Source organism: Pseudomyrmex gracilis, unplaced genomic scaffold (genome assembly GCF_002006095.1).
Source record: "Pseudomyrmex gracilis isolate BER0280 unplaced genomic scaffold, ASM200609v1 scaffold_323, whole genome shotgun sequence".
NCBI lineage: Eukaryota > Metazoa > Arthropoda > Insecta > Hymenoptera > Formicidae > Pseudomyrmex > Pseudomyrmex gracilis.
In genome coordinates this window covers 43,103-59,391 of record NW_018020907.1, presented here as the reverse complement: position 1 = coordinate 59,391, position 16,289 = coordinate 43,103, and the positions used below count along the sequence as shown (strand labels likewise).

The 16,289-nt window shown below is 37.7% G+C and overlaps 1 protein-coding gene across 2 annotated transcripts in view; it reads left to right on the top strand.

Moving 5' to 3' along the window:
- The window catches only part of LOC109860067 (potassium voltage-gated channel protein eag), an 84,285-nt gene that overhangs the window by 47,945 nt on the left and 20,051 nt on the right, over window positions 1-16,289 (top strand). The window contains exons 2-8 of one of the 2 annotated variants that reach the window (XM_020438914.1): window positions 2,945-3,045; window positions 7,509-7,641; window positions 9,713-9,724; window positions 12,660-12,928; window positions 13,854-14,153; window positions 14,811-15,064; window positions 15,709-15,974. In XM_020438914.1, the coding sequence (XP_020294503.1) occupies window positions 2,945-3,045; window positions 7,509-7,641; window positions 9,713-9,724; window positions 12,660-12,928; window positions 13,854-14,153; window positions 14,811-15,064; window positions 15,709-15,974 (1,335 nt within the window). The remainder of the gene's footprint in view (window positions 1-2,944; window positions 3,046-7,508; window positions 7,642-9,712; window positions 9,725-12,659; window positions 12,929-13,853; window positions 14,154-14,810; window positions 15,065-15,708; window positions 15,975-16,289) is intronic. The other variant, XM_020438915.1, reaches the window with a different exon arrangement.

The following is a 16,289-nucleotide window of genomic DNA, read 5'->3' as shown; positions in this document are numbered from 1 at the left end:
ATATATATATATATATATAATAGTTTTATTTAGTGTGAGGAATCTGAAACATCAGACGATGGAAGTAGACTTTGCGCGGAAAGTTTGCAAATTCACTTTCCGCGGAGAGCACAAGATTTATCTCTTTAACGTCTGGTCCTCTTTGGGTGCAAAACTCGGTCTATAATTATATCGTTTCATATGGGTTTACAACTTTCCACGCAAACCGAAAACCTTCAACCCAAACTTATGTGCGTCTAGTTTTTCTAGTAGCGAAGTCTCTTCGCAAAGAGGCGGAACACATTGCCTCCACGCGTACACTTTTTAATGCGAAGAGAAGTTTCATACGGGTCTACAACTTCCCACGCAATGCGAGATCTATCATCCGGTACTTCGGATGCAAAAAAACTAGGTGTATAATTATACAACTTTACATGGGAGAGTTTGCGACTTTTCGCGCAAACCTAAGTTTATTCCATGTTTTGGATTTTTCATCGAATAGAACTTCACGTTGAATAGAACTTGTGCAAAAGAGAAGTCATTTAAAAGTGTACTTTTCATCTATTTCTAATTGTTTGACATGTTTAATTAGTACTAAATATTTTTTCGATAGAATCCTTTTTGTAAGTTTCATTCGAATTAATTTAAAAAAAAAAAAAAAAAAAACAGATTATAGCAAGATTAGGTTAGAATTAGATTCAATTTTTTTTTAATGTAATCCCATGTGGATAATATTAATTTTAATTTGAGAGTGAACCTCTTGGAACACGTAGAAATGTATTTGTTCTTTTTGAAGTACATTTTTCACGAGTTATTGTAAATATTTTTCCGTGTAGTTTTTAATTATTTTATATGTTATTGTATTTATTGTATATGTTATTGTATTTTTACATTACACTTAAAATCAAAATAACAAATATAAATGTAAAGTGTTAATTACTTGACATTACTAGTTTGTCAATAAGTAATATACGTGACGAATGAGTTACTTTAATTATTTTTACATGTTCCAAGAGGTCCACTCAAATTAAAATTAACATTTTATTTTCCACTGTATATTATATATTATATATATATCGTATATATATATATTATATATATATATTATATATTATATAGAGTCAATTTAAGTAGATATAGTTATCAAATAAAAACAATTAAATCATAAGAGCCGTTTTGCAGGATGTTATGCCGAAATATGTTTTTATATATATATATATATGTGTGTTCACGCACACACATGTAAATTTTTGATATATGTGCGGATATTGCGAGGAAAACTCCAAGTGCCTCGGTGGTCTACAACAAGAAAGGCGACGGCCCGGAAAGCCGCAGATTCCAGATTTGACTTCTGGCTGAGGAATTGTTTTCGCAATATTTTAAAATTTGTTTTTTATTTCGCAAAGTTGAGTGAACCACGCGCGCTTTATTTCTCCCATCAAACGCACAATTTACGTGCAAAATTTCAGATCTAGAAGAGAGCGGGAAGTAATTTCGAAATTAACGCGCGATGTGCGATTTTGCGCTCGTTTTGTTTTTGCGAAAAATTCGCGATAACACATTTATCACGGCGATAACAATTAATGTAAATAATTGTTAAATGTGATAACGTGGCGCTATAAAATTAACAGTCATAAGTTTAATAACGACGGTCGTGATTCGATCTGTTGCAAACTCGAGCGTGTACAATTACGAGATCAATTACGCGCTCGCAACATTGACAACGAGATCGTTGTTCGCAATATGTTGTTCGCGAAATGAGAGATTCTCTCGAGATTCATCATTTCCACTCGTCGATCAATCGTGACCGATCGTTCGCAGAGCAAATCCGTTCGAATGTGTATTCCATGCGCCGAACATCGACTAACGAATCGGCGATCGTTGAGCGCTAATTGCGCGCGACGACTAATTGGATGATCACGGCCGCCGTTTCGACTCGTCTTACATACATTCTTCTCGAGAGGAGGAATGTGCTTCCTCTTTCGCGCGAAACTCTCGCGCATTATTACGGATCCCGGAGCACATCGTTCTCGCTCGTCCGCGATGTTAATTTGCGCTCGTAATTTATCGGGTAACGCTAAATGAACTCCAACGCGCTCGTTGAAAAACTTCCGGGACACCCATTAGCCGTTTAATGTAGATTTATACGAGAAAGCATCGATTACCGCTTGCGCGCATTCTCCATTGTGTTTTCCCGATCTCGTCGTCTCTGTGTGTCACGGCATTGCAACTTTTACATTTACTCGATCCGTTTTGTTATACCACACGTTTTGTTGCGCCACTTACGCAACGTTGATTTGTAACCAAGCCGGTTTCTCTTTCTCGATTGAATCGGACAATGTTGACGATCACAGAACGATCGAACCTCCCCCGTCGAAAAATGACGAATTTCAGAAATGCAATTTGTTTGCGGGAAATGCTCTGTGAGTTTTTATTTTAATACAGAAAAAAAAAATAAATGTGAAATATTAAAAATCTTTGTGGCCGAAAGCTTTTTTCTGTTAGTTAATTATATAAATTTTAAAAAATTAAAAATAATAAAAAAAACGTTTTTTTCTCAATTATTTGTTTAATTGCGGATAAAACTCTCTAGCTGGGTTTACATTTAACTCGGATCGTTGAAGAAGCAACCGTCACTTTTGCAAAAAATATTCTCCTATTTTTGTCATATTTCGTTGGAACTATGTTGGTAAAGAAATGCGCAAATTCACAATTGCAATTTTTCTCTGAGAGATTTATGAATATATATATATGTACATATATACATATATATATATATATATACATATATATAAGAGAAACAAGAACACGTAAAAAATATATTGCGAACAAAAGGCGTTGTCTGATCGAGATGAGGAAGAAAAATGTATATATATATATGTGTGTGTTATTCGCTACTGTGCCGTGTTTCATTATATGCAGGGGAATAATACCAAGTTTTCTCTTTTTTTTCTTCTGTTCGCAGCCGACAGCAGTTTCCTACTGGCAAACGCCCAGATCGTCGACTTCCCGATCGTTTATTGCAACGAGAGTTTTGTCAAGATCTCCGGCTACAATCGCGCCGAGGTAAAGTACAAGTACTTTATTTGATACAATAAGAGGCACTTGATTTTTTTTTTTTTTTCTTGTTTTCCCTAATCTTTTTCCCATCCGTTACGTCTATTCGACATTTGTTCTCGTTGAGGAGAATATGTTTTTTTTTTTACAGAACGGAATTTATTTATATACGATGCGCGCGTGATTGCGCAATGCACTTTTCACGTGTGCGTAACGTCGTATATTAAAATTAATTAACTAATTACGCAGAGAACACACGCACGTATACAATACATACGTATGTGTGTGTGTAAAACGTCACATATTTATTTAAATTGTTAAGGGCGTTTATTCATTTTATTACATACGGTAAATTTTCTGTTCAATTATCCGTATCGGAAAATATCCGACCACCGGATTCCTCTTACAAGTCGTGAAAAAACTAAATATCATGATTAGCAACTAAACTGAAATTTGAGATTGGAGATTCGAGATCCGAGAGCTGAAATTTGAGATTCGGAGACGAGATCTAAGATTTGAGAAGCGACTGTGAATTCGGGCCTTAATCATTGAAATTGCAATAAACAGAAATACAAGAGTTAAATAACAGAAATACAAGAGTTTTTTATTTATATATATATTAATATAAGAGTTATTTATTTATTTCTCAATTCGTGAAGTGTTTACTGTTTCGTTTAACATGATGATATTTTCGCGTTGTTTGTTTGAACATTTTTAATTGACAAGTAAAATACGTTATGTTATTTATAAACTCTGTTTTAATAAAAAAATAAAAAAACAAAATAATAATCTTACACACACGAAAAATGATCGGGCACACAATTTAATATTTAAGCGCACAAAAAAAGAGGAGAGTTTAATCGAGATTAACGTACTCCCGACATCGCATTGTGCATTGTTCGAAATTTGTTTTTTTATTAAAATATCTGATTCTCGATCGTATATATATTTTTTGAAATATATTTTTCTCGATGTGTTCAACCGCTATGAAGCAACGGCACGTTCTTATCCATCGCCATTCTTCACCCTTCGGGATGAGAGTGGCGAACGGATAAGGGGATTTAGCGACTAGCAGGTTGATTCATCGACATCGATTTATAGTCGCGCGCAGAAGATAAGAGAGGCTGAAGAGAGAGAAAGAGAGAGAGAGAGAGAGAGAGAGAGAGAGAGAGAGAGAGAGAGAGAGAGAGAGAGAAAGGCAAGAAGTCGAGAGATAATATCGCGTTGGACAACCCCTTCCGATATCGGACTCTCCCGCAGTGAAAGGTTAATAACTAATTTGCCTAACCGCTCACTATTCACTCTTTACTGCCGGATTTGATACTCATCCTCGATTTAAGGGACGATATAAGCGAGTACGTGCACACTCGTTAACCCGAGAAATCTCTCAAAAGAGAGTAACGGTGAATTAAAAAACCAACAAAAAAATAATCGCCAAGTACGATCGATGAAATATATTGTTATCTTTTATTTTCTAATCATATCCACGTTACACGTTATCGTCTTCAAGGTAAAGATTTAGTGTGTCAAATATTTTTTTCCGCGTGATCGTTGCGCTCGCCGTGAGATTTTTTGAAATTGATGTGTTAGTGTTTCGTACACACACACATACGTACGATGAAAATTCGAGGCGAGAGAAATTTCTTTTCAAGTAACAGACATAAATCATGTATGCCGGGGGGTAAACAGGAAACACGGGAAAAATTCGCAGTATATACTAGGGGGGGGAGAGGGGGGACTCTCGTAAAAGTACCGTCATGAGAAACACACAAAAATTGCTTCTCGCAGTTACACGTCTAGCATCTTGAATTATTTGATTCCGCAATTCGGCTCCGGTCGCTCCGTCTTGAGCTTTAACGTTCCGACCAAAACGGCGACGACGACGATGCTGGTAAGCATCGAAGCAGTGTGTGGGTATATATACCTCGCGTTCGTATGACTCTCAATGTTCCAATCCTATTGTTCGGGAAGATACATGGATTTGGGGTTTGCGAACTCCATTACTGGAAACCGGATTGAACATGCTTTCGTGGGAAGGTTTACGCGGCGGGGAAAGCCCGAACGCGCGCGGAAGTGGCGGCGGGGAAAGCCCGAACGCGGGCGAAAGTGGCGGCGGGGAAGTCCCGAACGCGCGCGGAAGTGGCGGCGGCGACAAGAGGGGCGCAAACCGCGCGCCGCACTTCCAATCCACGTTCGAGAGATTATTTTGCAACGGAGAATCACGACATTTTACACATAGTTTGTTTTTATATACAGTTTAATTTTCAACGATAAATAAAAATGTTCGAACGTGTGAAACTTGCGTGTTAAATGCATTGCTTTTTTTTATTAGAGGCAAAGCCACGTGACTTGTTCTCGCGTTTGTAATAAATAAATAGAAAATATATATGTGCGTGAAAATTTTTTAAGTACTTTGAGATAATAAAATAAAATCAATCTTTGTGTAAGTTGATTAACTATATATATGCATATATATATATATATACGCAGTTTTCCGCACAACATCCTGCGATCGGCTCGGATGGCCGTAATTATATTTCTTAGTTCAGTAACTTATCTAGCTTCAATAAGATTTAATTGTTAAAATAAAATCAACTTTATATTTATGTTAATTTTGCAAAATTTTGAAACGCGCACGCGCGTTTTGTTAAAAGCACGAAGCCAGATTGCTCTAGCTGCAAGTTCATGATCGTCAAACCCTCATCAGAAATTCTTGTCGGGAAGTAAGTTTGTTATACCCAGAGTAACTCGCGTGAAACAGACACCCACTTGTGACCTTTGTTTTACTTTCTCCCTCTCTCTCTCTCTCATTTAACCGGTGGAATATTCTCCACCGGTAATAGCGGCATTATTAAGGAAATTGACGCCTTTAATTCTATTATATAATATATATATATAAATTTACAGCAGTCTCAAAGACGTAATCAGATTAATCGCGCAGTCTTAGAATCCTTTTCTTCGCGCGCGTAACTCAGACTGTCTTTTGTAGATTATTACGTCTTGCTTCGGTCGGCAACGCAGCGCGCCCGCGCGAGTTTCTTCGGTTTTTCCGCTTCAAAGTGTACGATTCTATTTTTTTTTTTTTTGTTTTTTTTTGTATTTTACGTTTTACCGAGAAAGCGCGCACCAAGTGTGCAACGCGAACGTATTGTTACAAGCGCGTGAAATACGGCTACCGCGCGCTTGCCATTTTGTCTGCAAATGTCGAAAAAAGACGAAAGACGACGCGAACAAAAAAAAAAAATATATCTCGATACACGTAACAACACATCGGATATTCGGAAATAAATCTCGCGGTAAAATGTCGCGTTTATTCGCGAAGTTAATGGCGCGCGAATAAAACGCACGCGCGGATTTCGCGCGCGCCGCGTCTCCTTCCTCATTCGCGTCTCGATTTTTCCGCGTTTTTAACGTATTCACCGAACGTCGCTTCCAACAGACGTTAATTATTTTTGCAAGAGAGATTGGCGCGCGTTTTGTTCAATTAAATCACATCGCGCCGCAATTGGAAAGTAGACTAAAAAAAAAATCCGGTCGGAAAATCCAAGTTTATATTTCGTTCCTGTTGCGCGCGTCTGTTGCGAGAGAGAGAGAGAGAGAGAGAGATTTAAAGGTCAGCACTACGGGACTAATAAATCTGTTTCGAGGTCGAAAAACACCGATATCAAAACCCTATGCCGGCACCGATATGCCGCACGGAACGGCACACGTTTCTCGCTCTCTCGGTCGGCATTTGATAACAAAATCGGGTCAACTCCTATTGACGTTATCGATCCGCATGATCGCTATTTAAAGAAACACTTTATTCACAAATGGCTTCTGTTTACGGCGTTTAACGTGAAGTCGAAAGTATATCGCTTTGCCCGATTCCGCGTTTCACGTATTTTCCACAAATTCAACAAACCTCACATCACGCGTGTAATAAAGAAATTTCTATCCAAAGAGCGATCATAATAATTTGTTAATCGCAAAATTTTGCATCTTTTTTTTTTGCAACAATATGCTTCGCGAATTGCCACGCGATCTTATTTTCGATTCTTTCTTTCGCGAAAATGCGAATAAAAAAAAGTAATTGTCGTAAACAAACTGCGTAACGCGGATAATATTCGAGTATGTAACATTTTGTAACGGGAAACACACGGAAATTTCGCGTACACGCTATTGAGTCATAACTCACGATACGCTCTTTATTAATAACGCCACGAGCGCGTAAGTGCTTATTAATAATAGGCGGACCGTTCTAATTATAAAGCGGATTAATCGATCTCTTGCAGCAACCATGGTCGTTGCGCACATTTATCATCCCGCGCGCGGCCATGTATATCTTACGATTACTTATCGATAATAACAACGTGTATATATTATTACGCACACACATGCGCGCGCACGTGTGTGTGCGACGTGTATCGCGGGCGCGAACAAATGGGCTAATAACGTTGTACTTTATGTGTCCCCCGCTGTGTTCTCCCCAGGTTATGCAAAAGTCATGCCGCTGTGGATTCATGTACGGAGAACTAACGGACAAGGAAACCATCGCCAGGATCGAGGAGTGCCTCGAAGGCCAGATTCACGATCAATTCGAGATTTTGCTGTACAAGAAGACCAGTAAGTCGCCGGTGTTTTTTGTTTTTGTTTTCTATCTATCGTGTTTCTGCATGTAGAAGCTTATGATAAGTGTCGCTTTTCTTTTGCGAGAATCGACGATTTCCGACGTTAAATTAATTTGCAAAAATAAAAACTTACAACAAAATGAGAGAGACCGAACGCCGCTGATTCGCTGCGCGCTGTGTTTGTTTCAAACGCGCATCGTTTGAAACGTCGTTTTTTTTTTTTCGCGAGTTTTTCCAATTTTGTAAAACACAAAAATCGTTTTTCTTTGTCATATATATATACGAGGAGAATAACACCGTGTAAATTGCTTGCGGAAGGCGTTTTACGGCGGTGTAAAGTAGATTAAAAATTAAATTACTCGCGCCGCGCCGTGTCGAGTTGCGAGGGTCCGAAACCGGACGAGAGAGAGAACGGGAGAGAGAGTTGGGTTATCGCCGCGTTGTTCTATATATATATCAGGTAGCAAGTTTTTCGATCTCGCGCGAGAAATTTGCTGCGTCGCAGCAAAATCTCGTCGTCGTCGGTGATAAGTTCGCAGTTTTTCTTTGGCGCGTTTGTGTCACGTGAGGTAATTGGATTGGCCGTGGTTTAAAGGGCGCGGCGGGCCGGAAAAAGGAGAAAAACTCCCCCCCGTGGCGTATTCTCTCGCTCGCGGACGACGGAGTTATTGCGCGAAATTTGCATGCGCGTGTTTATCGGACCGACTATCTAGTTTCCTATTGCGCTCCGCCCCGTGCACTTTATGCACCGTGCAACGTGCGGAAACGTTAAGGATATAACCCGGCAATCAAGTTCTTGCGTCCTATGTGTTTTTAATGGAAAACAAAACGCCGCCGCGTTAAACTTACCGACACTTTGCCTTTGGTAAAACACACCGTCGGTTTGCACCGCCTTAATTAGGGCAAATAATCAACGCTGACAACGAAACAATTTTTGCTCGTATCGATCTCTACCGATAAAAAAACGTAATGGACATCGGACGGTACTTGTGTCTTATCTCTGTGATCTTTTTTAAAAGATGAATAAAAAGGTTGATTAAGGAATGTTAAACGATTTTTAAGAGATACGCGATCAAATTAGCGTGAAAATTAATTTTTTCTGATAATTGAAAACCGTTTCCGTGTGAGAGAAACACACTTTGTTAGAAACGCCGCTCTGTGTTCGAAAAACAGTTCGTGTTAGTCTCACTGCAATGTGTTGCGACAATCAGTTTCTCTAATTTAAATTTCTCTCTGTGTGTGTAGTTCATATATATATAAATACATATATGTGTGTGTATAGAACAGAACTCGATAGAAATAAATGTTTTTTTGTTATAATCTCTGAAATTTATGTGTGTATATTGTATTGTGCGTATATGTGTGTGTTGCTTCTTCGTGTGTGTGTAACGCTTGCTTCGTTAACATTTTGCATTTCAAAACTCTACTTGCACGCAGTGAGAATTAATTGCGTACATAGAGAAGAGATGTTTCTTTTTTTTTTTGTTTTTATTTTGTCAGTTGTTAAATAATCAAATATATGGTAAATTGTAAAGAGCATAATAATTAACCAAAACAGACGCGTGGTGTGTTTCTGTCATATGTAATGTTTGTAATAACAAGCGCGGAAATCGTCGATTTTCGGTAAAATACGTTTCTGGGAAAACACCTCGAGGCACGAGACGTATCATTGTGCATGCGCAATATATTTGATGGAACATCGAAACGTAACTTTTGCCCTATCTCGCCTTGCCGTATCGATATATATTATATATGTATATATGTATATGTGTATATATATATATATATATATATATATATACATATATATATATATGTATATATATATGTGCCACTGGCAAATTTCGTGTTTCGGGCTGGTCGTTGTTGCCATCATGTCGCATCGCTTCACTATGATATTCGCGTGCTGTTCTCTCGCTATATCTATTATATCTCTCTCTGTTCTCTTTCTTTCTCTTTCTCGAAGGATACACGATTATTTTCTAGCTAGAGGAAAAAAACGCTCTACTACTACACAAAAAAAAAAAAGTGTTAAGCTCAATAATGAAAGATCGTTCTGTTTAAAGGTAGCCCACCAGGTATGTCTATCACAGGTTCGCAAAAACGTGATCGCCACCAGTAAGTCACCCATGAATTTAAAATACTTATACAAACGACATTCATATATATAAATATATATATATTGTATATATATATATATATATTCGACAAATATTCCGAGTACAGTACAAGTTTTTTAACTTTTAAGTGCTTCAAAATAAATACGAATCCAAAGCGATGTTCGAATTGTTTTTTTTTTGTTTTTTGTTTTTACGAGTCTTTTTTAAATTCGAACTAAATTGAATTGAAACGAGTTTTACAACCAATTCTTTCAAAGAGAGAATTTCTCTTAAAGAAATCGGAGAAAAGAAACGCTCAAATCACCGAACCATTTCATTCGCACACACAGTCTTCTTCCTACATTTGCATATTCATTTGCCGGTTACAAACGTAGAAAAAATTTATTCGAATTATGTCGTTAGCTTTTCAAATCTCTTCAGTTTTTTTTTTTTTTGAAGATTTGTATTCGAAGAGAACCCGTTTTTTGGGAAGTCACCAGCTGTCACGATTTTTTTTTTTTTCCACGTACATACTTACGCGGGACTAGAATGTTAAAGATGACGCGCGGCACCATTTGCCCACCAAGCTATAAAAATAGATCACGAAGGTTATTTTCGTGCCGCATTACGCCCGTTTGGCGGCACTAAGTACCTTTTTGTCGAACAAAACCCCGACCGACGGTCCTTATCGTCTCGAAAAAGACGTGGAAACCGGCGCTGCGCTCGTTTTCTCTATCTCTCTTTCTCTCTCGCTTCCTGCAGAAAGAGTTACCTTGAGGATTATAAATCCGACGAGGTCGATTAACCCTCCGCGAGAAGAAAACTGCTGAGCATTGCGAGAGGCGAATTAATATTGCAGACTCGTATTACGGGAAAATTGAGGTCTTTGTTTTTTTTTGTTTTTTTTTGTTTTTTTTTGATAAATTTTTATCTTAATTCGCCTTTTTTTAATGCGGCGCGAATTGTAATGATCGACTGTTGTGCCGTTAATATCTGCGCAAAAAATCCCACGCTAGTGAAAACTCGAAACATTTTGGTCCGATTGAACGAACGTGTCAGTAAATTTCATACATATCTCAACCATGTATTTTCTCTCTCTCTCTCTCTCTTTCTCTCTCTCTCTCTTATAAACGTGCATCATATTTCCTGATATACTGTTTCATTTGTAATCAGTAATGTGTAACGCGCTCTCTCCGTAATGGCACACGACTCACTAATCATTAAACTAGATGCCGGCTCGATAAACGGCGTACTATTACATGATTACACGCATCCAACCGCGTGTATATACCTATAAATTTGCATCTCACATATGTATAAACGTTTAATAATTATATATTTTTAATATCGGAACAATCAAGGCAATTTCGGTACTTTGCGGCAAATGTGACACCGCAATATGTTGCGCATCCGCGGACGATGTAATTGGAAATCGACAAAATAAATATATTTACTACCACCCGAAGAGAAGAAACAGTTAAATAAACAGATACGTCTAACTTTTGAAATACATAGTGAATTATTTTTAAATTCTTTTTTTTTTAATTAAATAACGTTCGTATTGTAAATAAAAATTAAAAATATAGTGAAAAGAGGTGAAATTCGAGCCAAAAAAAAAACAAGGTTTTAATAACAAAGCAATTGGGGAATAATATTTAAACTAACATAGAACCGCGAAATATTCTTTTTTTTTTTTTTTTTTATATGTGTGTACAATATACCTATTTGAGTGTGTACTAAGTTTTACGCGGTGTCACAATTATCCTGAGTGGACCGGAATTACTTTGTTGTTTTTTGAAATCTAAACTGATTTGAAACCGTGTAGCCTGTGCTGTCACGGCGATGACTCGACACTTTTTTGGTTCCTCTCTAAAACACGTCAATATTTCCACAGACGGCGTGTGCTCTCCATTGTCGATGCTTTTCCTACGTAGCTCGTATGTCACCGTCGCTCGACGGGCTTACAAGGTTGCTTGATTAAGCCAGTTATTGATAAATCTATCATCCACGTATAGATAGAGAACGAAAATATTATAAAAATATACGAAAATATTATAAAATATTGCTTAATATGTGCGACGCTTAAACTTTCTTGAGCTTCTTACTTTCGAAAAAATTTCACAAAAAAAGCGCGTGTTCGAATTTCCTATTTTTTTCGTCAACATTCCTTTCGTGATAAAAAAAAAAAAAAAAAAACGACAAATTGTAAAATATACTGGGCTTTTTTAATTGCATTAAAAAAAAATGCGCTTTATTGATTCGATATCTCAACAAAAATATAATTTTTTTGTTTCGCATTCTCTTCGATTCTTTCGTGTTATTTGCCGATATCAACGTATTAATATTTGCGCTCGTCACACACGTAATATACAACTATTCGTTTTATCTCGTGTGTCTTAATTAAATTCTTCTTTTTAATTTCTTAGCATTATATCGCGCATGCTTCGCATAAAATTGCTCGACTTCCTTTTTTTCTTTTTTTTAATTTTTTTGAATTTCATATTATTCTCTACGTACTTCCGCATAAAGGCAATTTTTTGTTATTGTTATATAATTTTGCATCGATTTTTTTTCGATGCAATGCATTATTCGATGTGCGTGTAACGCTTTATTCCACGCTAATCTCTAAACCGCACAGCATGATAGATTGTTTCGAACTATACGGTAAGAGAACAAACTTTACGTTTTTTTTTTTAGTCAAAGTGATTGATTCTCAAGCTAATAATAATTGAGACTCTCTTGCACTAATCTTCTTTTTTGATCGTATATAATGCTTGAAAGTAATATATATAGGAACGAGATAGTGTAAATTATTGAGTAGTGCGTTCAGACAAAAAAATATTTTCCTCTTTGTACAAGCAATGTTGATAGCAATGTTGTTCTTCCTTTTTTTTTTTTTTTTTACAATGCACAGAGACACCGCTATGGCTGCTCCTGCAAATAGCGCCCATAAAAAACGAACGAGACCTTGTGGTCCTGTTCCTGCTGACGTTTCGAGACATCACCGCCCTGAAGCAGCCGATCGAGACGGACGACAGCAAAGGCGGTCTTTCGAAATTCGCCAAACTCGCCAGATCGGTCACCAGATCGAGATCGGTTCTGGTATCACAATTCAGCTCCCATTTGCCGGCACTGAAGGACACGGCCGTTCCAGCCACCACCAAACAATCGCACTTGGGTCATGTAAGGATCGCTTCGAGATTAAGATTTAAAAAAAAAACAAACAAACAAAAAACTCTGCGCACTTGTTTCTACGTTACATTAACGTTTGTATATTTGAAAAACGCACGTATATTATTTTCGCCGCATATCAAAGAGCAGCAGCTTACATTTCACAAAATGTTTTATCTCGCCAGTTTGTGAGATTATAAAATTAATGAAAAAAAAATCAAAGTATGAATAATAAACAATAATGTATATGAGCGGCGGTCGAGTCTCGCTCTCGCAAATCGATAGAATTAATTGTAAAAATCGACGAAATTCGATTCGCCATATCTTCGTCACTACGGAAAAAGGAAATGAAAAGCTGAAAGCACATCTGCATGAATCTTCTTTCATTCGGATGTGCTCGAAAATCAACATCGAGAGCTTTATACATTCAAAAGTTCTTCGGAGCGTGAGAAACTAATGGAGCCAAACTCGGGGAGCGTAAAGAAAAAGATATCAGATCAAACGATAGGTATAGGTATATGTTCGCGATGGGATAAGCAATCTCCCCACGATAGGGGCAGTGAAAATAATCATTTTTCCGACGTTAATTGATATTTTCCGGTGTGCGTATTAATTTTATTAATTTAACATCAACTTATTTTTTTCTGGAGCACGAAAAAAAAATACACAATACTTCAAATATACAAAAAATGTATAAAAAAAAATTATATAAATAATACTAAAACTTTATTTAAGTGCAGTAGAACCTCGATAACTCGAATCTCAAGGGAAGAGCTAAAATCTTCGAGTTATAGAGGTTTTCGAGTTATCGAGGTTTGACTTTGTATCTCATTATGTGTAAACTATTTCTTTGGCAGTGACTAAGCGCGTCTAACGAAACTTTGATCCCGAATTTTATATATATATAACTCTAGTATTATACGCATTTATCTTCCAGATGATGTCTTTGAGCGGCGATGTTATGCCGCAATACAGACAAGAAGCGCCGAAAACACCGCCGCACATTCTGCTGCATTACTGCGCGTTTAAGGCAATCTGGGACTGGATTATTTTGTGTTTGACCTTTTACACAGCTATCATGGTGCCGTACAACGTCGCGTTCAAAAACAAAACCAGCGAGGACGTCTCCTTGCTGGTTGTCGACAGTATCGTCGACGTGATATTCTTCATCGACATCGTGCTAAATTTTCACACAACATTCGTCGGTCCCGGTGGCGAGGTGGTGTCTGATCCGAAGGTGACTCTTCAATTTTTTTTTTTTTTTTTCTTTTTTTGACCACAAAAAACTACAAGAAATATCATTACTTATAGCAAATACGACATATATATATATATTAGGTCTACCGGAAAGTTCTGTCCGTTTTTGGAATAAAACAAAATACAAATTTTTCTTAATTTTTCAAAAATGGGATATACAAATTGGCAAGAAATCATTAATAATAATAGCAATTATATATTATTTAATAAAGTTTATTGACAGTAAGAAAAATTTGTATTTTGTTTTATTCCAAAAACGGACAGAACTTTCCGGTAGACCTAATATATGTACAGGGTGTCCCAGAATTGCCGTACAATCTCTCGTAGGCAGATAGAAGGAATAAAACTGAGTCAAAAAGTTCTGAAAAGTCGCAGACCTTTAGCCAGACGCACGTCAGTGAGCCGCGCGCCTGGTGTGTGTGAGTCTGCGCTGATTGGCCTGATTTACTCAATAATTATTCCTTTATTATAAATAATAGAAAAAAATGCTTCAGGACTTTTCGACTCAGAATAATCCCTTCTACCTGCCTACGAGAGATTGTACGGCAATTCTGGGACACCCTGTATATATATATATATATATACAGACCCGTGATAGCTGTTATTCTCATGGCGCAACACTTTCGGATTCTTTCAGGTAATCAGAATGAACTATCTGAAATCTTGGTTCCTCATAGATCTACTGAGCTGTCTGCCGTATGACGTGTTTAACGCCTTCGATCACGACGAGGACGGAATAGGTAGTCTGTTCTCGGCCCTCAAGGTAGTGCGGCTGCTGCGACTCGGCAGAGTCGTGCGCAAGCTAGATCGGTACCTGGAATACGGTGCCGCAATGCTCATTCTTCTGCTCTGTTTCTACATGTTGGTTGCTCACTGGCTCGCCTGTATCTGGTACGTCATATTAAGGTGATTTTACCCTGCGTACCGTACACGTATTATTCAAAGGTAAAACACACTGCTGTTCCCGACCCCTAGATGCGACAACACGATCGCGTTACAACCGTTACACCATGTATGAAACAAACACACACACACACACACACACATATATATATAATATTATCATGACTCTTGTTGTGCCACATGAGATATGACGCTTCTGGTCACTGCACGACTGTGACTTACTCTTTCTCTCTCTCTCTCTCTCTTTCTCTGTCTCGGCTCGTTATGTTACCTCAAAATCGGACTTTTTTTTTATTGCCTATTGAGTTTAATGTCACGCACCGGAAAAGTTTCAAGTAAAGACTACACTACGCTACCGTCTTTTATATCATGAAAGAAATTATTACATTTACATCGCAAATAAACTAAAAAAAAAATAACAAAGTCAAGTGGAAGGTTTTAATGCGCTTTGTTATTACGAGCAACGTCAATTGATCTTTTTGTTTTTTTCGCTCGATCTCGAAAAGAACAGCACACGGCACACCTCCCCCCCCGCATCCAAGTGTACATAAAAATTATATATCTCTCTCACATCAGTCTTCTACTTACTCGGCTCTGGTGCAGCCCTCGTAAGAAGTCTCCTTACGTTAAAGGTATTCGATAGGGAGATCGGATGCCGACAATGGGGTACAGTATTCGTGGTTGTGGAAGTTGGCCAATGTTACCCAGTCACCGTACAGCTACTTGTGGACCAATGCCAGCACCGCACCCGAACTAGTAGCCGGCCCGTCACGCCGCACGATGTATGTCACTGCTCTTTACTTCACAATGACTTGCATGACCTCCGTCGGTTTTGGGAATGTTGCGGCCGAGACTGACAACGAGAAGATTTTTACCATCTGCATGATGATCATTGCTGGTACGAAACACCACAATACTACTAATCGTAATTCTTGATTCTACTTTGGCCGAAAGAATCAGGGACTTATTACCGGTATGGATTTCAATACCGGTATTATACTAGAGATTGTATACCGTTATAGTACCGAAAACCGATATGTACCGAAAACCGTTATAAAATACCGGTATTATTTCGGTATTCCTACTAATGGTATTCTTAAAAATTAGATAAGTTAATTAAAGCAATTTTTGTTGCATAATTAATCTTCCTACCGCTTATTGGACTTATAGACCGACAAAATATAAAGACGCTTTTTTTTATAAACCAATTGAA